The 27,394-nt window shown below is 40.3% G+C and overlaps 1 protein-coding gene across 3 annotated transcripts in view; it reads left to right on the top strand.

Moving 5' to 3' along the window:
- Positions 1 to 27,394, top strand: part of ntrk3b (neurotrophic tyrosine kinase, receptor, type 3b) — a 217,019-nt gene that overhangs the window by 157,681 nt on the left and 31,944 nt on the right. For all 3 annotated transcript variants that reach the window (XM_026174796.2, XM_026174786.2, XM_026174770.2), the window contains 2 exons: positions 8,695 to 8,883; positions 25,495 to 25,625. In XM_026174796.2, coding sequence (XP_026030581.1) covers positions 8,695 to 8,883; positions 25,495 to 25,625 — 320 coding nt within the window. The remainder of the gene's footprint in view (positions 1 to 8,694; positions 8,884 to 25,494; positions 25,626 to 27,394) is intronic.

Genomic DNA, 27,394 nt, shown 5'->3' with positions numbered 1-27,394 from the left:
ATGCAGGCAAACGGAGAGGAAGGTGGAGGATAACAGAAAGAGAGCCTTTATTTATGGCTGAACAAAAAAATCAACAGCTGGAGCAGAGAAAACGAGCCAAAACCTAAACTGGGAAAACTAAGCGTAAAATAACACAAACCTGAAACAAGAAACTAGAAGAAGAAACCCTAACCCTGGAAATGCGAGGAGCGGAGAGCAGAGGTTACACTGGGGATGACAAGCAGACGCACCGATGAAGAGCAAATGACAACACGCGCCATAAATACACAACAGGTAACGAGGGGGGATGCACAACAGGAGGGAGACACGGCTCGGATAAATCTGACATAGCGAGACACAGGGAGTAAAGGACCACAACTATCAAGGTAAAACAGGAAGCACACAGGCTGAACTCAAGACACGTAAGCTAAACACAACGGCCCTTCCCATGAACAAAGAGGAGGCACAGAAACAGAAGAGAAACCTAAAACTCAGTTATTATAAACGTAATACAAACAGAAAACCATAACTCACAGAGTAAAACTTAAACCAAAAACACAAAACACTGGGTCGCAGACCCAGGACTGTGACAAAATTTTTATTTATCGATTTTAGTCATGTTTTCTGGCGACCTACTGTTTTAATCTTCTAACTTTTTTTCAGTGATAAACCACTCAAAAAAAACCCCAAAAAAACCCCACACAAACACACAGCACAGCGAGGAACAGCTGTTATTTTTTGCCATTAGGTGGCTATACATTTCTTTCCCTGTAGCTGTTGCTCACTAGCATATATGTAATGACTGAATGGCTCCCCCTTGTACCCAACCTCTGCCCTGCTAAATGTGTGGATACGAGTTTGTGAGGCTTCATAAGGCCATGAGGTGGAACGAAAAAGCTTTCACACCATCAGCGATCTTTTTTGGTCGTGTTAAAAAAGGTTGGGGTTCAGTGTGATTATTCTTGCAAGGTGACAAAAGCCTGGAGATGGAAGCCGACTTGTGTTTGAACATTTACAAGTTCAAAGGTGCGAGTATGCTTTTGATTCATCGCTGACGCCCAGCACTTGGACAATGCCTTAATTTACGAGTCCATTTCAAAACCCGGGAGGACTAGGCTGTGCTGTCTCTGCTCGAGTAGAGTAAATCAGATTGGCTTCTAAACTCTGAGAAACAGATGATGCAAAAGTCACACTTGATCAATTGATTTGACTGAATTAGCTAATGTACCTGCAAACCGCACGTGAACATAAAACATCTGCTGTACCGCCACAAGCTGGGATTGTGGGATGTTACTGCGAAGGAACATTGAGTAATGTAGACCTGAGTGACATGTCTTCTGCAGGGACACATTTTAGAGAAAAGAGAAGGATATTGGCTGGAGAAACATATTGGCTGGAAAAAGCTCGAAGGATGTGAGCAATGAGATTTATCTAATCTTCAAACCGCGGCATGCCACAGTGATCTAAGACTTTTCCAGAAGGAGTCCCATGACAAACTGATATCTGTTACTCTGAACGTGTTAAATTTATTTTATTTATTTTTTTGCCACCAGTACCATGTCCTTTGATGATCAGTTGCATTCTTGCCGACTTGTGTGTCAGAGGCTCCATAGCTATAGAGTGATTTGCAAGTCTTAGATTCTTCTCCATCGTGAAATTTTTTTAGCATCGGGCCTTTTGGAGGGTGTCTCATCGGCCATAAGGAACTGTCTTCAGAGACAAGAAGAGCAAAAAGTCCTGCAACAGATGGTGTGTTCCCTGCAGAGCCCTGATCTCATCATCATAGAGTCAGTCTGGGAATACATGAAAAGGAGGAAGAGACAGAGGGAAGTTCTCTGAGCTCATTGAGAAAAAAAAAACCTTGAAAAACTGTGCGCAAATATAGCGAAGAGAACAACTGCATGGTTTTGGAAAGTATCCTCATTACTAACGCACCACATATGAACATAACTCACCACATATATGTGTATATAAATATGAGCTATCGATGGTAATTTATTTTTTTACAGATACGTTTTATACATTCTTAAACATCTTACACTTAATTATTTTCGTTCTTGCTAGATCTTCTTGAGGGGAATAAACACATCAGTGCTCTTAAGTTGATGCAGTAAATCTCAAATCACTATTACAGTGGAACCCCGACTTACAAATACCCCATTTAACGAAAAATTCAAGTTACCAAGGCACTTAACGGCAATATTTCTGCCCGTGTTACGGCAAAATGCCCGCGTAACGAAATCCGCTGGCTGTGCCCAGAATGCCCAGAATGCCTTCTGAATCATGTGACAACCCCTTGGCTTTTGTACTTGCGCTTCGCTGTTCCACTTGAACGACGTATTGTTGTTGCAGTTAGCAATTAGCCTATAGCCTATCGTTTACTCAAAAGGCGCGATGGGTGCTTCGACTTACGAAAATTTTCGACTTACGAAAGACCCTCGGGAACGAATTAATTTCATAAGTCGGAGTTCCACTGTATTTTTTTAATTATTTTTTTAGCTTAGCATAAAGCCTGTGAGCATAAGGAACAAAATCCATCCTAACATTTTATTATGCTTTGGTTTTTGGAAGGTTTACAGAAGCAAAATATTTTATGTTACTCTTTTTCAAGGAGGTGGTACAGGTAAAAAACCCTGGACAGCTATTTCTGCTTGCAGTAGAAACTCTATTACTATTCTATTAGTAATAGAGTACACACCTTTGTCATCAGTATTGGATATTCCTGTTAGGTCTTGAGTTTTGTTGTGCTACTGTTTTTAATCCTTAGTTTATATGTTTTAAGTTAAGCTTTCAGTTTAGATTTTGATTTCCATCAATGGCACTTCTGAAATGAAGTTTCTATATAGCATTTTCGGTACATTATTTATATCTAATTCCTTCTATTTACGGTAGTTTTTTTTCCCCCTCTTGTGTTTAGTTACTTTTACTTCCTGTTTTAATTTTTATTTTGTGTCTGTATCTTCAGCTTTACTTCAGTGTATTGTTGCGTTCTTGGTCTAGGAGTGCATTGAACGCAACAAGAAACTTGGCCTCCACTCACGCACCACCCAAGAAAGAGCTAAACAGAAAACACAAAATTGCTAAGCAGCCATTTATTTACGTCAACAGTGAGTAAAAATAACAAACAAAACTCCCTAACGGTCCCCACACTTCCCAGTACAAAAAAAAACAACCAACAGACAATTCGCTTACCTAAAGTGAAAAACAGGAGAAAACTGAATTAACAGAAAAGGCTTCTCACCACTACCACGCTGCTGTAGTGAACAATATATAAGATTAGATAAGATAAGATAAGGTAACCTTTATTATTCCCTCGCGTGGGAAATTTGTTTAAAAAAAATACGCAATGAAAGAGGTACAACAAACTACTTTAGCTACTTTACAAATCTATTTACAGCTATTTACAACAGCAATGCTCTAGTGCCAGACACACACATGCTAATCAGTTAACTAAGTTTTTAGGCAAAAACACTCTAAGTAACAACAATCAGAAAACACAGGCTATCTGTGGGGTGGTGGAGAGGGGACCAGGTGGTTGTCATCTGGTGGTTAAGTACTCGGGTAATCAACCAAGTATCCAATCCCAGAACACCCAACTATTCAGCAGGCACTGGACTTCAATAAGACACACCCAGGTGTCCACACCTGAGAGAGAAGAAAAAAAAAAACACAGCCAACCTCTGGTGGGAGGAGTCACACATAAATCAAACAATTACAACACTGAATCATAACAGTATGATTACCATGATTATGTTCAGTCATTTCTCGTTTCCCGCCTGTTTCCACTTCCCTGATTATCCTTGTGTATATATTGTCCAGTCCTTCCCTTTTGTCTTAGCATCTGTTTATCCACTGCATGTGTTCCCTGCCTGTTTCTGGATTCTTTTGCGTTTTTCCTTCAGAACTGTTGTGTTTTTTCTACACTGACATCAACCTGATAAGATTTGCATATTTGTTTACAACTAGTTACTACTGTTTCCATGTGCTGTATTTGGGTTATTTAACAATTACAGGCCCCAGTTTGTTAGTTAATTCCCTAATGTATTTACAACCTGGTTGTATGTCAGTAATTATGTTATTGTGCGATTTCACTGGTAGTCGCTGTAGTCAGTTGAGAATAGTTTAACTCTGGTTTTACTCTGGACCCAGCTCTCTTGAAGTTACTGAATGTCGTAGACTTTCTGTTGTTCCCAAGTCACTCACTTTTTTTTGTACTCGTAATGTGTTTATACGCCAATCTGCAGTTAATCATTAGTTAATATTAATTCCAGCTCTTTTCCATGCTGTCTCTTTTGTTCTGTCTCCCTCCCTAACAATGTGTCAGTGTAACATGTCATTTACGACAGAATATGCAGACGTTATTTTGAATAAGTTCAGAATTTCCCATTTTCTATACAAGACAATACTGTCCTGTGAAATTAACACAGCGCACAGCTATGTAGTACTGTGCTAACATGAATCCATCCATATATCCAATGTTTCAAACTGGATGATTAAACATGGTAAAGTCATTGGTTTTACAGTTCCACACATCCCATCAAAGGCTTCAAAAACAAGATTTCAAAAACCAGCTATGTCCACCTTTTATACTGTCTATGATCTGCACAACAACCATAACAGGACCAGAGAAGCAGGATCCTCATCTTTCAAGCTCTAGTTACTCTGGTCATGACTGCACAAAAATTACAGGCATTGAGTTGTAACATTCAGCTGGAGAGAAAAAGCTCATACTGCTGCATCATAATTACCACACTAACTGAAACAGAGTGGTTATTTATTTTCTCATCTACCTATATTTTACATCTTTAAATTGATACAAGTATCCGACTAATTTCAGGCTTGAGACACAGACAAATGATTGCATTAACTTGAGGAACAGGGCCTGAAAATCTGACCTTCAGAGCCAGTGAGATACTGCGAAAAAGATGAGACATGCAAAAGAATGGAAAAAATAGCTGAAAGTTGGCTCATTTCATTTTCCAGTTCTCCTGAATAAATCAAAGTTGGTTTAATAGAGAGGAACCTTGCTCTCAGATAGACATTTCAGGGGAAGATGTCCAGTGCCGAATTCCATTCTGTGCACAGGCAACGTCTCAGATGATAAAACCCCTCTCGGATGCCGTTGGGCCTTTTCATCACTCAGGTAACATAAATGCAATTTTTAGGGTGTTCTCAAGTCAAGAAGTTCAATTTCCCCCTCACTCCTCAGAAAACCTTCATCTAGCAAGAAATCAAGGGGGAGGTTTCTGTGTAGTTTGAAGCACTGTGGTTTGGACTGAGGCCAGGCTTTCCCCGAGGCCTCATCGATCTGGCACCAGACTCTGATCAGATGGGTTTTCATTCCATTTCATATTGTATTAAAAAGCAGAACATAATCCAGGGATCCTTTTGAGGCATCTTCTTTCATTTTTAAAGATTTAAACATGAATCATAACGATTTTCTAGGTAATGATTTTATTTCAAGTGTAGTGATGTTTAAAGCGGTATACTGCACATATATCTTTGTGCCTGTGCCGTGTAACAGAGGGTCAGAGGCATCAACTGAGATTTAGTGTGCCACCTGTTCCCAGTGGTTGGGTGGGTAGTTGCTGGCGAAGACCTGTGCTCTGCTGTGCACATCTCTGTAATAAAGCAGGCACTCAGGTATGAAATCTCTGCAATGAGAATAAATGTTGTGACTAAATTGTTGCTCGCATGTGTCACTTCATCACATGCCACCTCAACCCCATCTTCCTTCCACTCAGGGTCTATAATTTGATATGCCTGGGTCTTGATTACTATTTACAGTGTTGTCAAGGTGAGCAAAAGACTCAACATGGAGTGTAAACAGATTCACTGTCACTGCTTCTCTGAATCAGCTGCTGTTGACTTTATTTCCACTCACTGTTTCCTTCGCTCCCTTCATTCCCTCCCTCCTCCTTTCCTCATTCCCCACTGAAGATTGCAGTTGTCAGAGCTCCGCATTGCTTTCGGCATAGCAGTGATCGAACAGCAAACTGCATCACATTGGCTTACAGTAAATCATGTCAGAGTCTTTCTATGAATTTTGATTAAAGAAAGGGAATTATGCTTGGTATTGACAGGAGTGTGTTGTATGACAACATAAATTCTAAATTCAGACGGCGTCGGTAGTCGGGCACTACCTGTGTTGATAGTCATTTCTTTCTTTCTTTTTTATGCATTTTCTGTCTCCATTTATCAAAAATCTTCACACGGTCAGTATGACAGAAGTCAGTGAGGGATATGTTGTGCATCATGTTCCACGGCTTTGACTTTTCTTCAACTTTCTTTCACATTCAACTAAACTGCAATTAAATTTTAAAGGAAACATAACTGCATCCACAGGGAAATATTCACAAATTTGAAATGTTGCGAATATGTTACTGCCAAACCTTTTGTTTACTAGCAAATATAATAGTTTCATACAATGTCCTCTAATTCAATAGCATTAATTAATGGTTATGCTTAGCCACAAATCACAGACTCTAAAAAGAAATTGTTGTCCTCTTAAATATGATAATAGATCTCAATAATTTTGAACTGAAGATGTTTGGGAGGAAAAACTCCATTTTTTTTCTAGCACCCAAACCACTGAAAAGAACAGTTCACATGACTCTGTGATACTGAGATGCATTATACATAAAATGTTGCTGGACATTACCTCATGTTTGCTGTCTTTTCAATGTGTTTCATATCACTTAGAAGATTGATAATCTAAAAGAATATGGAAACTAAAGAGGTGGCTGGCTTTGATTGTCTTTGGCTTCACACTTGAACCCAGCGGTCCCAAACCCCCGGGCCGGTCCATGAGCTGTTTGGCACCGGGCCGCGAGAGTTGAGACTCAGGTGTGAAAATTATGATTTTCATGGTCTTTATCGTTATTTTTTATCGTTAACTCAGTGTCCCTGGGTCTTTTCCTGTGAGTTATGAATAAATCTTTTTTTTTTTTTTATTGGTACCGGTACTGGGTTTTTATTGTGGTATTTATCCACAACACCTTAAAGGCCGGTCCGTGAAAATATTGTCGGGCATAAACCGGTCCATGGTGCAAAAAAGGTTCGGGACCGCTGCTTTAACCCATAAAAAGAAATTCGAACATGTTAGTTTTGGGTATTCAGCCGTGATTGAAACCCATCCAGGCCTGCCATAACAGGCTAATATTTAGTTTTTGGATATTAAGTCCTTTGTGTCTTTGGATTGCCCATAAATCACCAACAAAACCCTGCACTCTGTACTATGTTATGCATTTCAGACACACGTTTTTTTAGTGCTATTGTCAAAATGGCTCATTTTACATTTGAATGCACAACACAAAATGACTGCGACTACACACAGTCTTTTTCAGGGGTCACCATAAATGCTTGAATTGAAGGGTTCTGGACTTAGATAAGTCACTGGATGTGAAGTGAAATGTCTTCAAGAAAGAAAGAAGTTCAGTCGTCTGAGAACCTACACGACACTATTTCAGGGGTCACGTTTTCATCCAATTTATTTTTCATCTCTCAACTCTATATAGAAACTTTTTTTCCCCTCCTGGAAGTGGAAAGTTTTCTGAGCACATCTAAATAAGATCGCTGAGATGGCCCAGGAAGTAAAAAAAAAAATCCCAACTATATTGCAAGAGAGGACATGTGTGGGGTGAAATACTGAAGATCTGACATCTGTAGGTTATCTTTGCAGGCATGAATGAACCTGTTACCTGTCACTGAGAGAGAAAGTTTTCAGGTTGGGAGATAAATGCCGTCAGTGTTCTAGTCTGAGAGCTGTGAGATGCTGAGATGTGTAGGAAGTGTTGCTGTTGAGCTTTGGATGTAAGGATAAAATGCTGGTTAGAAAACGTGAAGTCTACACATCAACTATTTAAAAACACTGTAAATGTGTGTTTTGGGCAGATTTTGATCAATTAATGTTGAATTGATAGTTTTCCAATGATGGATATGAGTGACCAGCTGAAAATCCAAAACTGGATTTTGACATATATGCTAGCAGCTTCAGGAAATAAAACACCAGCAAAACGCACCTGTTTTATATGTAAGTTAAACAGGTAAGCTAATTTTTGAAGGAGGAATAAATAAACTGAGTTTCTTTTTCTCATTACAGAAGATTTTTTCATTTGAGCCCTTAACTAAAATTTAAACAAATCCCCAAACAATTTAGTTTTTACCCATTTCCAGCTGTCTAAATGTCAGAATTGCTTCTTATCTAGCGTTAGTCATTTGGAGTATATACTGGGTATAAACCATTTCTCTATAACAAAACATAAATAGATTTTTTTTCTGTTCATTTATTTTGTTTTGAATTAGTTAGAAAAAACAACTTTAATTTGTTTGTATCTATGTCGCTGCTCCACACTGGGGTAATTGTGGGTACATGCCAATAAAAATATGAAGTCATGTTTACTGCAACTGCTCTTATTTTCCCTGGCTGTGCCTGGACATAAAAACAAACCTCCCACTTTGAAAATGTTACTTTATAACTGTGACTCTAGTAAAGGATAATTTACTGTACATGCATACTGTGTACTTCATTACCATATCTAAGAAACAACAACTGCAGCAACTCAGTCTCCACCCAGAATTATTATTATTATTGTTATTTATTTATTTATTTTTAAATAGAATACCTTAGGAAATTGTATTTGTGTCTCACCAAGTATATTCACAGTTTAAAAAAAATGTGTTTTGGAAGTAAGTTTTTCTTTTGTCTCTTCCCAGGACCAGTAGCTGTAATCAGTGGTGAGGAAGACTCTGCTAGCCCTCTTCACCATGTCAACCACGGGATTATTACCCCCTGTACTCTGGATGCGAGTCCTGATGCGGTTGTCATAGGGATGACTCGTATTCCTGTAGTGGAGAACCCTCAGTACTTTAGACATGGACACAACTGCAACAAGCCAGCCACCCGTAAGTCCTTCCAGTGTATCTGACAGCAGTTTAAAGTGCCAGTATCGCCTCTGAAAAAATCTTCTGTTCAATCTTCTGTAAAAGTCACAACATCAGCATCGAAGCAATGCTACTTTTTACATGGAGTCTGAATGAGTGCAGTCATATTGAGGAATAGATATGAACAAGGTTATAACATTCTGAGGAGATTTTTATGTGTAGCATTGGCTAATTACCATAAAAGGCTAGGACACAATACTTATTTATGTTCAGCCTAACCTGACACTTCATTCAGAAGCAGCAGGTTTGATTGAAAAGAGAAACTGTGCTGGATTTTTGGATAACATCACAAGCAGAATAAAAATCTGAGCTCACAGAGCTGCATTGCATTCACACCGAAGATAAGATAAACCAGGCAACCGAAGAGGGACGTGAGGGTCTAATTCACATGTGCATCATACGCAGCTAGAGTCTCGCAGTTTATTTTAGATTCTTTTTAAACTAGTGCTGACAGGCCTTAAACAAGGCCTGACAGCATCCACACGGCCACCATTATGGTGATTCATGCGGCACATGTTTATAGTTGTTCCAAATGGCCAACCATGCAGCACTGTAGTGCAAAGGTAAAAACTGTCACCTCACGCGTTCTGGTTTGAATCTGGGGGCCACCTGCGGCCTTTCTGTGTGAAGTTTGCATGTTCTGCCTGTGCGTAGGTTGCTTTTCTCCTTGTACTTCAGCTTGCTCCCACAATCCAGAGATATGCATGTTAGGTTGACTGGTGAGTCCAAATTTGCAGTGTGTTCACACCTCTAATAGACAATGTTTAACCCACATGCTGTGGGCACAGGTGACATGTGGGTTAAGGTTCTTTGCTTCTCTGAGTAAGAAACATCATTTTGGCATATTCCTCTATCATAGTGCTATCCCTCATTACTACCGGCTACCATTATTACAAATTATATTGCAGCGTTTTTCTAGGATCTGGCTAATTAAACTAAAACTGCAGGGCACGTATGAAGCAGACAGAGTGCCACAGCATGTTATGTAGTGTAAAGAAAAGAGCAGCATCTGGTCAGAGAGCCAGATATCAAACACCACATCTTTATGAGGCTCTATGAGGCTGTTGTACCTCCATTATAATTAGCTGTGTATCTTTTCAATGAGAATTGCTGAGGCCCTCGGGGCAAAGGTATAATTTAGATTCATCTAGAGAGTCGGCGTGATCATATGGTGTTTGCATCAGGTGGCATGGTGCCCGGCTTTTCATATAGGGCCTGTTTAGCAAAAGCCTCCTTCTGTATATCAGTGACTGCCGTTCCAATACCCTGAAAAAAAATATCACATGCTTTCCCTCGGGAGTCATGTTCCAGGTTGGAGAAAGACAACAGTACTTTAAGGCCTAATTACTCACAATTACATTGATTGCTCAAGAGAATCAGCAGAAAACTACTGTGCCAACAGCGAGCCTCGGCCTAACGCCTGCTGCTTTTATTTGAAATGATACCATTTTATTTGAAGTCAAACCAACCAGATTTAGTTAGGAAGCAGGAGCTCTTCCTGTCTGACAGTCCCGTTCAGCACAGATTTACGTCATTTACAACTTGGTTCAAAATGGCTGCTGGACAGGCTAACAGAAGTTGACTTCTGACTTGCAGCCAATGAGAATGAAGGAAATCCCATTTAGAGGTGATAAATAAATGACTGGTCTTATGTATTATGAATTGCATGAATTGTTAATGTCTAGCCAGTGACTGATTTATAACATCTCACGCCTTGCACAGGAGAGCTGATCGGGAGCTAATGAATAAATGACAGTGGGCACAAATGAAACTTTCTCTCAATCACCGTGCACCTGGAATTGAAAGTCGCACCATGAATGAGCGCCATGACAGCTTCGACTTAGTCTTTACTGAATGTTCTTCCTCTCAGTGCGCAGTTCCCTTTGTTCTTTTTTCTTTTCTTTTTTTTTTAATTTAATTCTGTGTGCATGCGTTAAAAAATAAAAAAGAAACCGTAGGAAATGAACCCTGAATTCATCACAAGGTCATAATGGCCGCTGCTTCCTGCCATCGGCTACAAAAACAAAATGGATCCAAACGGTTTCTGCCTCCGCCGATCATTCGCTGAATATGAATGCATTCTTTACCCTGAGGACACAGGGAGGGGAAATGTCTCTGTGTATCCATGTCTATATTTGCAGCTAGTGTGTGTGTAGGTCTATGGGAGTGAAAATTAATGCATGGATCTGAATGTACGCATACTCCTAGTGTGGTTTTTATGTACCAGGAATTTGCCGCATGTCACCTTCGTTTTCTACTTTCATCTGTATAATTGATGATTGATAAGCATCCCAAGTCAAGGGTCCCTTAGGTGCCCCCAAGGGCCTCCCAGGTCCAAATTGTCTACCTGGCCTCCTACCGACTTATTGTTTTGCACCTTCACTTGCCAACACAAGAGCTGCACTCAGCTCAGATACAGCATAGCTGCTTTCTGGTACTCGGCCACTAATCCATAATGTATTCATTCATTTACTTGAAAGCTTCTTATCCAGGAGAATAGCTTGCTGCCTGGGTGTCTCTGTCTCTCTCTCTCTCTTTCTGTCTTTCACACATACACACACATACATCCATAGTTCAGTCTAGCAATAGAGACGCTACCTAACACATACATAAATTTAACACACCCATACTTCTCCTTACCTGTGCCCATCAAGAGTACACTAATGTGCTGGTCAGTCCCAGCCTGCTTCTGCTACCTCTGGGTGATTTATAGCGTCCCTTGCTGTCATGCTGTGTGCATTTTGAAATCAGCTCCAGCGATAACAATGAGGGGGAGGAACCGTATTTAGCTGTTGTTCTGGCTGCTGTGTGCCATTCTGGCTCCTGTTAAAACAGCTGCATTGAAGGGAAACTGCCTGCTGCAAAGCTTACACCAATGATTCCAGTGTGCCCTTACCAAATGTATTATTCATGAGTGTTTGATCTACAAGTCAAACCTGCCAAAAGAATATAAATATTGGCACCAATGGTTAAATAGTTCCAGTCACACTAAATAGAGCGCACCGTATCTTGGCTGTTTAGGCTGTGCCACCTGAGATCAGTGCTGCAGTCAGTCCCTCGCTGCGGGAGGGAATTTGAAAAATGAACATTAACTTCATCACATTATAGTTGCCCTCTAGTTGAACCATCAACCTGTACACATGTAGAATTAAACACGCTGGAAAACACAGCTGTCATTCTCACACCAATTTAGAAACACGCTGCAGCATCATGCAGTTGGTTTATATTTCGGCTGAACTGGTGGCCTCTAGTTTTGCTGTGTTAAATGCGTGAGCCGTGACTGATGATGACGTTTGTTGAGATGAGCTTTTTTAGGGGGGGTTTCCACTGAAAAAGGCCAATCCTGGGGAAATGTAGCCGCATTAGGGAGATAAAGGCAGGAAAGGCAAAGGACAATTCTTTAGCCTAATGACAGATCTATATCTATCCAGATCCGCTGTCTCCCAGCAAGTGGCTTTGTTTTATCACCGAGCTTGCTATTTTAATTACAGATTTGTCACATCCCGCTGGCCAAAATTAGACAATAGCTTTTGATGTTGGAGAAGCATATAGCCTTTCATTATAACCATGTTATTAGGGATAGTACTTCTGGGCAGATTTCGGACAAACCCTCACTCTGCCCCCTCTACATTTGTGCAGCAGAGACAAAGTAATGCTCAAGGTGCTGTTTTTGAAGATCAAAATGTTTCCAGCAGGGACAAGGAGTGACTAATTTGGCAACTTGAAAGCGAAGCAAATGAATGGAAATGCAGCGCAGATTGATTGAAAGGCAGTTATCATGTTCCAAGGCTGCAATTCTATGAATTATAGTTTGAAACAGAACAGACCCACAGGCTAGACAGTTGTGAATTCAAACAACCTATTTAAGTGTCGTCGTCGTCCCAAAAGAAAAGTTCAAGATGATTTCCTTTCAGCTTCAACCTGGAAGGTTCTTTGCTGAACAAAATCTGAAATGATGCTTCTTCATGTCTGATAAAATTGAGTGAAAACTGTCTCCTGAAAGACAAAAACCTACAAGTAGATTTGCTGAAGATCTCACAAGGTTTTCGATTGAGAAAACCAGAAAGAAATCTAAAACACACTTAAAATACAGAAATATTTATCCAGTTCTTTTTTTACTCCTGTTATTATAAATTGAAATTAATTGCTTGCAGCATTATAACTTGGGACATATACTGGAGTGTGAGAGTATTAAAGTACACCAACACTGATTTGTTTTCTGTATTAACACAGGAACATACAGCTGTGCATTTGAATTTAAATAACACATTCTTGTCAGTGTTGACAGGTCAGCACCATAATGAATAATTAATTCCCATCACAGAGGACCCAGCCCACAGCATTTCAGCTACAGAATAATACAAATCTAAATAACACCAATTTTCCCAAGCAAAGTTACATAAACGCGCTTTTCTGCTTTTATAATACAAACACAATTTATACTGTATCTATGGGGACTAACAGCTAAGGGTGGGTAACATGCCTCATCTCCTTCAGGATGTCAACTATAACTAGTTAAGACTTTTAAAGAAACTCCCATGAGCCGCAAGTGTTAAGAACTTAGTGCTTAAGTGCTTAAAGCGTAACGTTTAATTCAGCAATAACAATAAGGCTGTGCTTAGGGAGAAGTTATTGTCAAAAGGAAATCAATCAGAATAAGCGTTATAGTATGGCACCACTGTTAAATATTAAATATGTAAATATATGCAGTATATCTATTAGTATATAAATAAGAATTTGTGTTAATTGTGTGATACCTGCAAACAACAGCCATTTCCTTCTTTTGTGACTGTATTTTCATATATGAGTTAAATTAGGATTCATTTTTATTTCATTCTGGCCATATTGTATAAAACACTGGACCTTTGTCACCAATGTCCAGCTTCACTGTGTTTCTTTTTCCTGCTTTTTAATAAAACTCAACAACTCCTTCAGTATCACACTTAGCCTGTGAGTGTGTGAGCAGGTTCTGTGGTTCACACAGCACAGAAACAACCACAGTAGCTAGAAGAGTGACAGCACAATATGAGAAAAGATTACATAAAAGATGGCTATTGAATAACAGCATGGTTACTAAAGCCAGGTTTAAAACACTAAATTTAGCATAGATATACACATATGCACAGACACATACACACAGTGGCACACACACATAGAAAATGTGTCATTCAGCAAAGGTGGAGCATGGACAGGCTCTTGCTAACTGCATTTAACTACACAGCAAGCCATCTTTTTTGTCATTTAATGCCATTAAAATGCTCGATCTCCAAGGAGTCGAGAGGTCCGGCTAAGTGACTTGAATCAACTATTAGCTAAAGCTACCTGTGTTGCCATCCACCTGTCACTCACGACAAGTAATGCAAACTGTAGCCCTTAAAAAGATTTGAATGACTAAGTTATAACAGATTCACACTCCATTAGTTGTTATGCAAGGAGAAATCAGCCATGGAGAAAACATTTTCATTTCTGTGGGGATTCACTCAGTTTTTGAGCCAGCCTCATGTGGCCACATGAGGAATTGCAGGTTGTTGGCACTTTGGGGTTGGTTTCGTTTTATTTGCTATCTTCTAATTTTGATTAATATGCCAAGATCCAGTCTCAGTCCCCTATCGATTTTTCATCCAGTCACATTGAAAGCCTGTCTTCAGCAAGCTCAGCACCAAAAACAGTTCCTAGGTTCCAGTGAAACTAGGCTAGCAGTGATCTTGCCAGTATTTGATATGATTCAATCCAAAGTATTTGTCAAATAGCCCAAAAATTCCCATCACTCTTGCCCACTTTCCACAGCAATTAGCCAGGTGTATGGAGGTCTTTCATTCTTTGCACATCTACTTCTGTTATTTTTGAGTGAAGCCTTGCTCAAGGGGGCCTGTGTGCTCTTGGCTGACATGCTATTGGATGAAAAGGTGAGGGGGCGGCGGCTGCTTTATTATGCTCTTTCATAACCGTCATTGAGAAATAAAAGTGACACTGGAAAAATACCATTATGAAACATAAACACATTTTTGAAAGAGGGCATGTGAAAAAATGTCTAATGAAATGAAAAGGTGCCCCAGTAAAACCTTGCTACTGTGAAAATAAGAATGATAAAATAACCTTTAAAAGAAAAAAATGCCAGCTTATTCCACGTGCTTGCTTCTAATCATTTCTGAACAAAGCTGGTGTCATCAGGATGATGTTATGGGTGATGCATTCTTTATTTTTGTCATGTGTAGGTGTTATTTCACATAAGCCAGAGTTTTCACTAATGCCAGGCAGCAGCGGTAGCAGCAGCAAACACATAGGCCGGCAGTAAGCCAGCCACAGCAGGTTAGGAGTAGATACCCACAGAGAGTCAACAGTAAATGCGGGTGTTCATGTCACTGTTGCCCAACGATGCCAGCAGACACAGCCCCTATGTTGCAGTGAATTTAATGGCGTGAGCTTTTTGTATGCTATTAGCTGCTGGATGAGTGCCTCTCTTCTGACTGTTCACATCCTGCGGTGCACTTTTTGTAGGCAGACTGAACTACAGGTAAATTACAGTGGTCTCAGTGAAATGATCTCTACATTTATATTGTGATAAAATCTAGGAGGGCAGTAAATGAACAGAGGGGGGGTTTTTTTCCAAGTGAGTGTGTTTGTGATAATATTTGTTTTTTATGCTAATGATTTGGACTGCAGTACTTATCAGAATATCGTAAAACATTTGCTTTTTATACATTTGAATTTAAATTTAAATTAATAGTGGTTGAACCCTATTATAGTTCCCATTTAGTTTTCTATAAGAAAAAGTTTTTATGAGTGGCAAAATCTCCTTAAAAGTAGCTTTATAGACAAAATAAATGAATGTGAAGCTGATGCCCGAAATGAGAATTTGTGTGGACGTTCTCAGCATTTTTAATTAGGCCACCACTTCTCAATATTAGAAGCAGTCACTCTGCAGAGGATAGATTGTCAATGTCCAGTAGATGCACACTGATCAACCCACCGCACACTCAGGGACGCTAGTGAGATACAAAGAAATACTCAGTCTCCTGTGAGGCATAAACAGCCACATCAGTGCACAATGTTGGCAGTTGGAGACAAACACACACGCACATACTGACACTGGAGAAAGTTGGCAGGTAGCTGTGGTGAAATGCATGCATGCACACAGACACACATGTGGGTACAGAACAAAGCCCTCCAAACATCTGTGCTCCTCCAGCAGCCTGACCTGACTAGCTGAGTAAATCTCAGCGCTGCATTGCCTCTCAGCCTCCAGGGAGAATGTTTGCTGGCGCTGAGGCCTCAGGTGAGCCAGGACAAATGAATGATGCTGAGCTGCAGGATGGAGATTTAATCTCAGGGCTTTTCAGCGTGCCACTCTGGGTAAATAGGCTGCAGGATGCAGCCCGAGTCCGCCTGCAGAGGAAACTGAAGGTTAAAGTAACTTGTCCTCGCCACTATCAATAGGTGCACTCCATAATGGCACCTTCATTCCCATCAGTGGAGAGGAATGAGGTGGCTGGTAGCTATTTAGCGGCTGAGCAAAACAAACCAGATGAAATATTCACACCCAGAAAATAAGGAAGCAGGGACAACTATACAAATGAGGTGTTGTAGTATTTACTTTATTAATTTGTGCAGTTTTGTACACAGTCAGTTATCACAGTTCAGTGTGTGTACAAATCTAAAGTGAAAAGTTATTATTTTAAAGTTAAGTTAAACACAAAACAATAACAATTATATTGAAAGCGGCCTCCATCAATTACATATCATTATTTGGTATGGTGAGATAGAGGCAGATGACTCACTATGGAAACCCCTAAAGCAACGGTCCCCAACCTTTTCTGTGCCACGGACCAGTTTAATGTCAGACAATATTTTCATGGACCGGCCTTTAAGGTGTCGCAGATAAATACAACAAAATAAAATGATACGACCAAGACAAAAACTGTGGTATTTTTTAAATGTAATAATAAATATTTACAAAATTAAAAGTTTACACAACTTTTAACTGTGTAAATGTTACAGAATTACATTCACTGTGTAATTGTGTAACTTTATTAGCAGCATCCTCCTGAAATGCACCAACAACATTGAGAGTAACATTCTACTTTCTGCCCGTTAATGCGCTCTGGTCGCGACCAGACGGTTTCTTTGTGTTTCTTTATTTGTTTTTTATTGATACATTGTGGCACATTTTCAGTTCATTCTAGCAAAATATAACAACCCAATTATTTTGAGCAGCTTTAGATGCATGACTAGGTAAAACAGTTGTTAGTTTGACAATTAATGAGCTCTGGTTTAGTTAATTTGCATAATGACAGATATAGATATTAAGGTGATAAAACCGATAAAATAATATGAAAATGTTTCCAGTTTACACATGTGAGATATTATTTAATCATCTCACATCACAGCAAGTGATAAAATAAATAAAAAGATACAGTAACAATCTAACACAGTCTTCAGTGTGCTTTAGCTGCTTTAAAAAGGAAGACGAGGGAGACTATTTTAGTCTGGTATTATGTGGTTAAAAAACTTTCTAAGCCTACACCTGCTGATTGATGACAACCTTCAAATTTTTACATTTATGGCATTTCACCAACTACCTCATCCAAAGAAGCTTAATGACGGGTGCAACAAGAGAATAAGCTTCAATAACTGGATGATGGCAGCGATGTGACAGGCATCTGGTAGTAAAGCCAACACTGATCCTCGAATGATCCTGTGTGACGGAAAAGTGCAAGTAAAAGAAAAATGAATATTAGGTATAAGACAAGCAGTTTTTATAATGCTTAAAGTTTCTGTGATATTTATGATATTTACACAAGTGCATGTCTGAAGCCAAAAATATAATCTACCTTTTCCTACCTTTCCATTGGTCTGGCTTTTCTAATATGGCCCCAATGAACTGCTAAAAGGGTCTAAGACCTCTCTGGCTCTTATTTTTTTTTTCTCCTTGTTTTAGTCTGACATGCTTGTGCACCTGAATGCCATATATAACTCCTTTAATAAAAGCGGAAGTGAGAAAGGGAGATATCAATCAGTATGAAATACATGTGGGGTGAGTCGAGAAACCCTTCAGACCTTTATCAGATGGTGAAGTGTCAGAGACATTTGGCCTATCAAATCCCGTCAAAATACATTTTGAATTAAAATGTATGTGTATCGACTTCAGGATGTTTTTCTCCACTCTTGGAAAGCAGCTTTTTACAGGGTGAGGCAGTGACAGCAGTGATGTGTTGGTGTCCCTAGTGGGGCTCTCACCCTGCAAACTGGCTGCCAGTTTCTGCACACACTTCTGTTCTGATCTACTTTAAAACTGGGACATTTTTTCTTATTTAACAGCGATTTCAAAAATAGTAGTTATGATACCAACTGATGGAAACACCAGAGGAACAGGTGACTTTTTTTATGAATCACCTACACAAGATGTTCACGGCCAGATGGTTATGGAGAAAAAAGAAACCCAGAGGAACGGTCAGACTAAGCTAGTAATCTGTGTCTTTGAATGAGGAAATATTTGAGAGAACTGGTGAAGCATCTGGTGAACTCCTTTTGGGCAAAGCCACATTGTGATAAGGCTCTCTTTTTATTTGAAATTTGTTTGAACATGGGAAGAAAATGAACATTCAAGCTGTAATAACTTGGTATAAATCTAACTATGCAATGTTAGCTTTGTGGTCCTGCAGAGGTAAGTACTCTTGTATGTTCTAGAAATATAATAGCCCTATGCTGTGAGAACTACCTTTAGCCACTGCTTCCTATTAACTTTCTTTCATAAGTAGTAAATTAAGCTACATAATTGGGATCCTTGAATGTAGAGTATGCAAATTGAACTGACCTTTTAGAGTTTAAAGTCAGGAAGAACAATGCTTGGAAGAGTTTTGGTGGTAACCTATTTTCGCTACCTCCACACTTACATGGGTATTTGTGAAAACTGAGATTTTTTGTTTTTAAAAAAACATCCTGTCCACACATTAAAAAGCAAAGTCAAACACTGTCAAGAACATGCCAAATCCTAACCGTGTAGAAATGTTGGCAAATCAGAAGTCTAGAAGCCTGGGAGGGAAACGCTAAACAGGGTTTTGTGCCCTCACAAAACCTTAAGTACTTCTGAAAAGTTTGTATTACTTTTCAAGTGCCTTTTTCAAGTGCCTTCATCATTTCAAATGTTATTCAAAACCAACATAGGGATTTGGGTTGTGAGAATGATTGTGTGGAATGTAGCCACGTCCGAAGTTCACTCTGACGCCTCTGTCTTTCTAAATGGAGGCACAGTAACTGCGTGTGCATATGTCAGCATGTAAAAACTGCAAATAGTAAGATTAACAGCAACAGTATTTTGTCGAAATCCACCGTTGTAGAAAAAACACTAACGTGGCACACAGCATGACGTCAAAAACGGCGCACACCTTTGACGTTGCGTCACTCAATCTCTATTTTCCTCGTTCACACCTAAAAGCACAAATAGTTTTCGAAAATCTTCACCCTGGCAGAATTTTTTCAAAATCTGTTTTCAGTGACCCAAAATGCTGTTTATGTGTGGATGAAAGGCCCAAACGCATAGAAAAAGCTGCGTTTTCAAAAATACCCCTGTATGTGTGGACGTAGCCTTTGTCTTAAAAACAAACAAAAAAAAACTGTTGATGTAAGCTTAAAACCCTCACAATGTTCTGGTAAGGTCCAAGACATACAGGGGTAGAGACCATCTGGAAACCACCAATCTCAAGGAGAAACTGTATCTTCCCTGACTGGTTTGCAAATGGCTGCAAGAAGTTTTGGTTGATAGCAAGCTCCAGCATTTGGCTATAGCTTGTATGGAAGACTTACCTGCAAACATTACACCTTTTTTTGCAACATATGAATATGACAGTGCAGTTTAGATGTTTAAGTTTGGTCTTGTTTTTCCAGCTATGTTAGTTTATTTTATAGAATGTTACAGTTAATTTTTTAGACACAGAGCTGATGGGTGAGGGCCAGAACTGTTAAGGATTCTTTTCCACGGAGCATGAGGTAAAATGCTGCCGAACACTTGTAAGGGTACTGGTTGAAGGTCTCTAGCAGGGAGGTGACGGTGGCTCCAATAATCTTTCATACTGTTCTTGCAACTCCCACAAGAGCGTGAATCAGACTGGGATGCAGTAGGTAAGAATGCTTTCATTGGTGGCCTTGTATAAGGTGTTGAGGGCTGAGAAGATTAGAATGACGTGCCAGTGCCTCTGTAGGGGGCGGAGCTGGAACTCTGCCTTCATCGTGATGGCCATGGTGTTGGTGGATCAAGTCAGGTCATCACCACCAAGGAACTTGATGGAGCTGACCCTCTCCACAGCCTCCTCCCCTATGGTCAGATGGCCTTCCTAAAGTCAATGACCATTTCTCCAGTCTTGTTGACTTTCAGGAAGAGGCTGTGTGCCCCTAGCTACTCCGCCTCTATCTCAGTCGGTCCTTGCTGTTGATTGTTGGATCAGTGAGATTTTCACTTTACCTTTACCTTACAGTATAACGTTCCTCACATTGACTATTATTGTCAACTGGCACTATAAGCAAAATTTACTTGAATTTAATAGTGGACGCTCTTGGATATTTTCCCAACCAATCAGTTTGTAGTATTCTTAACTCCCATTGGTAGCTGCCTCAAATCGCCTCAACTCAGTAACCACCTCACAGTGGTGATTTCTCGTGGTATCATCATCAAAGTCACAAGTTTTTGAGTTTACCAGCCCACGGACAGTAACTACAAGAGGCAGAGCTCTGGAAATTGTAGACTTAATTAACCTCTTCATTTAGAGAAAGAGATCCAGCAGTCTTAGGAGAACAGATGCAATAGCTTATTCTCTATCTGCAGACATAAGTGTTTCTTTACATATAACCTTGTGCAATTGAGTCCTCAGAGACATACTTTCCCCCGTATAACCATCAAGTGCGATTCAAACGAAGAACACAGATGGAGGGTGGATTCAATTCCAGGAAGTCTACTTGTCCACTGAGGACATATTAGACTCTGTGATTTATCTAACAAGAATAAATAGGAAGGCTGAAAATGTACTTTGAGAATACTGCGTCAGTCCCACAAGCATCATGGTCTATTATTATTGCACATACCGGAACATGACTGTCCAAGGACCGTTAATACCTGCAAATATACAGACTCTGTTACAGAAGGTAAAAGATAAAACACAAGCCTTATGGTAACCATTCATTCATTGTCTACAGAGCAAACATGTAGTGCAACATTCCACTCAAAACAAGCATTCATTTGTACATAAAGATTAGTACATAACAATTAGTATTGGTAGTGGTATTTGATTAGTATTTTAAATCTTGTATAGTAATTCCTGGAAAACACCATTTGCACGTTGTTAGTTGTTATCTGATTTTGGTGTTCACCTCAAATTTTTTTTTTGCGCATTCATCTGTGGTACTGTTTTTGCTGCTAAGCTTTTACTTTATTCATATTTAATAGCAAGGAGAAATTCTGTACACTGCAAGCTATGACCACCAGCCTTGTATGATATATATATATATATATATATATATATATATATATATATATATATATATATATTAGGGGTGCAACGATACACAAAATTCACGGTTCGGTTCGATACTTTGGTGTCACGGTTCGATATTTTTTCGATACAAAAAAATGTTCATGCCTTTTTAATTTGTCATTTATTAAACTTATAAATATATATTTTAACTCAAAAGTACAATTTTTAAATTTAATGTTGCTGAAACAAAAGTAATTTAAAAAATGAATTGAGGAATCACTCATCTTTGGAAAAGAGAGTTTATTACAGAGAAATGGCGCTTTCCAAAATAAAAGCTATACTATACACTTCTTCTGGGCTATATTCTCAGCAGCATATTGTAGCGGGTCAGGGCTGTTCGGGGTTCTGTTTGTACAGTTATGTTTTGTTTATGTTGCCATAGTGACGGGTGACGCCCTCTCGCTGCGACGGTGTGTCCTTCCGGGGTCAGAGGGCGCCCTGTGTGGTGTTGTTGTTGTTGCTGTGCGGTTGCCGCGCTGAGCAGTTAGCTAGCGGCAGTGTTCTTCTGCAGATGTCGATAAACGGCTGTGCTCCCTGGCTAGCTCACGGGAAGCAAGACCAAACGACACCTCCGTCTCCTCCTTGTCTGAGCTCGCCACAATATTAAACATATCAGGTCCCCATAAGGAGAATCATGTGCTAACGGTTGTCTAAATGACTAGGGTAAAGTTTGTAGCATGCATGCTTGTTGTTTTTGTCTGCTTCCACTTGTCTTTGCACTAGGATGATGTCAGCGTAAATGTGCAGTCATATTCGTTGTGTTCCCACTAGTGCTGTCAGCGTTAATCTCGTTGAAATGACGTTAACGCCACAACACGGCAAATCTCCGTTAACGAGCTACCCCTGATCGCCCCGTGTGTGGGGCTAGACGGCCAACACGAGCTAACTGTGCTAACACACTAGTTCCCACCCATGTAATTGAGCATTGCGTGGCACATCCAACATACTGTTTTACTTTAGTCCATGACGCGCTTACCTTCAGGGTCATACGTCACATGAAAACCAAAATAATTCCAAACGCCAGATCTGGGGCCCGTTCTTCATACCTCGCTAAGTAAGTTAGCTGGATTTGATTGTTGACGATCCTGGATCGTTCGGTTCCCCGAAGCTCATCCGGGACTTGCTGTCATAGCAACAGAGCCAAAAGCGTAAACCTGCTCGGGAGCAGGTTTACTTTATGTAAACAGGATTAGATCGCGGCCACGCAGGTATGTCCGCTTCATTTATACGAAAGCAACAGCGATATTCCACCACTGTTTCACCATAAATAAATAACATCAATGTAACCAAAGATAATGCAGCACTTGATCCTTTTATTGATTTCACACAGATACATACAGGTCATTCCCTAAAAAAGGGAAATGTACTATTAACATTCTATTACATGTATGTGATTATTACAGATGTAATTCATATTTCAGAGTAGTAATTGCAAATTACTTCGTGTAAGCAAGATGAGAGACCACGGCTATAAAAGTGAAGGTGGATTTGGGAAGCCTGTCGCAGCCATGTCCTGTCCGTTTACGCGAGCAACCCATTGCGGAAGGTGCAAGATTGATAAGGAGAGTCCTCAGAATTCAGCGTATATTGCGGGATAGACAGGATCCTTTAGCTCAGCGCGACAGTGTGCTCATAGAGAGATATCGATTTTCCCGTGAGGGTATTATTTACTTAACCAACTTGTTGACGAGGGGGTGCAGGACCACCACCTGTCTTTTTTTGCTCTGCCCTTTTCTTGGTTGCTGTTATGAACAAATAAACAGAATATTTCAGGGTTTCTTTGTAAGAGACTAAAAGCAATATAAGTGATAAATATTACCATTCTGTAGAATATTCTTATATTTCACTTTTACTTGTTCCCATGTTCTAGTGGGTCCTGTCGTGGCTCTAATGTGACAGAGGATAAAATATAACATATTATAATATAATGTAATATAATATTGGATAATATAGTGTGATATGATAAATCTACCCTACCGCCTACTGGTGTTGGCCAGAGGGGCCGATGGCGCGATATGACAGCCTGGCTTCTGTCAGTCTGCCCCAGGGCAGCTGTGGCTACACCTGTAGGTGCCTCCACCAGTGTGTGAATGTGAGAGTGAATGAATAGTGGCATTGTCATACGCTTTGGGTGCCTTGAAAAGCGCTATATAAATCCACTCCATTATTATTATTAAATTACTTACGAGTTTAATTTGTCAGCAACTTTCTGCCAGCCCTCTCTCCTTGCTTTTGCAGCCTTTGCAGTGTTCCCTTGCGTTTTAATTAAACTCTGAAACTCCTGAAATCCCTCACTCAAGAGTTCTTGCTCTGCTGCCGAAAAATACCGAGCGTGCTCCTTCGACATTTTCGCCGACCAATCAGAGGGTTGCCGATCAATGTTTCTACTATCGATGCGTAGCCCCTTTTACGACACCCAGTGATCTCACATTACTTCATCCAGCTGTACTAATCGTCAACAGCAGGTGTGTTCGGAGAACCGGATTAGCGAGCTCACGGTTAGCGCGATGATTTGGTCTTGGATGTGTCATTTGATCTTGGATGTAGTACTACGTACGAAGAACGGGCCCCTGAATGAGGTTCAATTTGCCATGTTGCAAGGAGAGCTTAACTTCTGTCTTGCTAGCTTGCCCTGCGCTCTTCCTTCTGGCAATGCTGTCTGTGTTGAACGCTCAGTGGATCTGCGCTTGACAGTGCAGCCTAGGCGGAGTAGTCGAACGCAGATTCACTGAGCGCTCAACACAGACAGCATCGTCAGAAGGAAAGTTGATAAAATAAATTACAAATTTTGTATTTTTCGATACATATGCGTACCGAACCGAAAGCACTGTATCGAACGGTTCAATATCGATACGAGTATCGTTGCACCCGTAATATATATATATATATATATATATATATATATATATATATATATATACATATATATATTTAAATCTGTTGTGAAACTGTGTGATCAGTATTTGTACTGAGGCACATCGAGTAGGTCTATCAGAAGCCAGCAACTCCTACGCCTCACCAGCTCTTTCATACAGAGCTTTCTGTCGTGCTATTTCTACCTTTTCCTGTATCTCCTTTTGAGTTATTCAGCCTGTTATTTTGCGGACAAAAGTCAAGATCCACCCGTTTTCCACCAGGCCAATCAATAGAAGAATAAGCCTCCATTCTAGGTTCACAAATATTGCAAGCAATTGCAAAAAGGGGTGAAAATGATCTAAGGTCACACGCTCAACAGAAAAATATACCGACTTTACTACCTCGTAACTCTAAAGATATCCCTTTAAAGTAAGTTATTACAGGTAACAGAAAAAGACAAAGACGTTGCTTTCTCCCGCTCTGCTCAGCCAGTTGTTTTATGTTCCTCAAAGAGTAAAATTTTACAATTCTGTTCTCATTAGAAAATGTCCTCCTGTGGCGTTTCAGTGGCGACAGTAAAACCGAGGAATCCAGATAAGAGATTTATAGCTCAGCAGGTCCAGTGTCACCTGGCAGTTTATTTGCACTTCTAAGATTTAAAACCACTTGAACTGTAATGCTCCAAGTGTTCTTTGAGTAGCTCCAAAGTTAGATAAAACATTTTTCCTTGCAGTTTGACACTATCATACATCTTGTTGGAGGTGGATCACACTTGGAGAAAAATATTGAAATATTCAGTATATTTTTTAATGCTTTCACCATTACAGAAAACACTGGTTTTAAGATGTCTGGTGCCAGTTTTTGTAAACACCACCCTGTGGGTCAGCACGAATATTTCTGTAGAAATCTTGCCAACTTGTCTGGAATTTAAAATACTGCAATATAGCTGCATGTCCAGCTTCCAGTGCAGTAATACTGTTTATGTTCTGTCTCCCCTTCTCTGCCTTACAACTTCCTTCCTTTTTAGTTTAGTTATTGGTAACATTTTGATTTGATAAAAGCATTTCACTGCCAATGTAACACGTTTTCTGTGCGATTAAACACATAAAAATGTCTGAAAGTCTAACTGAAATTCTCAAAAAAGTTATTGTTTTTTTAAAATCTGTCATCATTTCTTCTTCTTTGGTTTTAGTTGTCCAGCATATAAAGCGGAGAGACATCATCCTGAAAAGAGAGCTGGGCGAGGGAGCCTTCGGTAAAGTCTTCTTGGCAGAATGTTACAACCTCAGTCCCACTAAGGACAAGATGCTGGTGGCCGTTAAGGTACGTTTTAAGTGGTTAGCTGTGTGTCTGAGTGTTACAAAGAGGATTGCAGTAATGGCTGAACATTGTGTGAGATTCTTATTTTTGTAAATATGAACCTTTCAGCAGCTGCTGGTTAGTGTAAAACATACTTAAAAGACTGGAGGTAGCTTCTGAAAGTGAAAACCAAAGCAAGTGTGGAATTTTCATTTGCCACCAGACAGTGACTGCTCTAGCTTCTATGAGCCTACCTCAGTAAAAAATATTCAAATTAGGTAATCCATCACTGATTTAATTTTTAATACAATACAAAATGTTTTTCTTTGCATTTCGTAATCTAATGGGCGAGGAAAATGCCCCAAATTCAAAACTGATGACTTCTAAACTCAAGTGGCTATGATGACCTCTTTTGAGCCGAGTTTATGGTTGTTTCCTGTGCTATTTGTAAGGTCCCCACAGCCCCGTACCCATTCAGCATTGCCCATTCTGCACTGAAGACTTGCAGATCTCTTTGCCTGAACAATGGGTGTTGCCATTCCCCTGCATCAGCACTGGTACAGGGGTACCTTTACAAAGTTATTAAAGTTCAAGTTCAAATTTTATTCGCCACATGCAGTGGCAGGTTGCCCTGCAGTGGAATGAACCCGCCCCTCGACCATACACACACAACACAGACATCACATGGGGATACAAGTCAGAGCGGTTGCATTACAGAAAAAACACTGAAATGTACACTACAATGGGAAAGTACAAGAGGAAAAAAAGAGACCTCTACTCATGCTGGGCTATAGGAGGACAGCATGAGAACAGGAAACAAAAAAACTCCTCTGCACAGAAAGCACATAAATGTCCACAGCACAACATTAGGGGATAAGGAGTAATCCCAGGCAACACAGCAGCCATCCTGCCACTGCGCCAACTCTCTAGCGCAGGCCAGACCCGCCTCGTGTTCCCAGGAGGCAACAAGCATCGAAGGCATTGGAAGCGGAAGGGGGATGTGCGAGTGCTTATCAGTGTAAATGTATGTGTGTGCGTGTCCATAGTTCAGCTGAGACAGTGTCCTCTGCCCTATCAGGCTAAGTAAACAGTCTACCAGCCAACCCAGGTGGCCTTGCATAGAGTGGGAAGAACAGTCATGAGAATTTCAAAGCTGCTCTTTAACACTCCGACACTGGTCTCTCAATCTCCCGTTGGAGAACCGCGAGCTTCTCCATGATGTTATCAAACTTGCGCTCCGTGGTCTTGTCATTCTTGTGCTCAGAGAGCTGATTCTGAGAACTCACGACTGCAGTGAGTTATTCCACGATGTAATCCAACTTTCGTTCAGAGATGTTATTCTGAGCGGCCTTTTCCTTGATGTAACCCAATATACGCTCAGAGGTCTTATTCTGAGTATTCACGGCAGCTGTAAGCGTCTCCAAGGTCTTCAGTGAGCCCATTCTGAGAAGTTGCACCTCGTCCCATCGTTTCAATCCCAGCGGGCAGCCTTGGGGGGGTTTTGAACAGCCAGTTCCGCTTTCTTAATTCTCCGATATGCCAGGGCCAAGCCAGCTCCGATCAGCAAGAACCCTGGTATCATGGTTCCGAATAGATAGATATCTTCAGCGTCCTCGATCGACAGTCCCGCCAGGCACACGATCCTCCATTTCTGCCACCCGTCCATCGTTTATCCGGCAGGGAAAGTCCCTCCAGGGCACTCGGGCTCTCCCGAGCCCAGACTTCTCGTTGAGAAAAGTGTGTCAATAGCATTCAGAGACCAGTTGATCAAATCCATAATTCTCTTTTAGGTT

The sequence above is a fragment of the Astatotilapia calliptera genome, chromosome 1, assembly GCF_964374335.1.
Source record: "Astatotilapia calliptera chromosome 1, fAstCal68.1, whole genome shotgun sequence".
Taxonomy (NCBI): Eukaryota; Metazoa; Chordata; class Actinopteri; order Cichliformes; family Cichlidae; genus Astatotilapia; species Astatotilapia calliptera.
The sequence above is the reverse complement of the archived record's forward strand: the minus strand, read 5'-3'. Positions and strand labels throughout refer to the sequence as shown.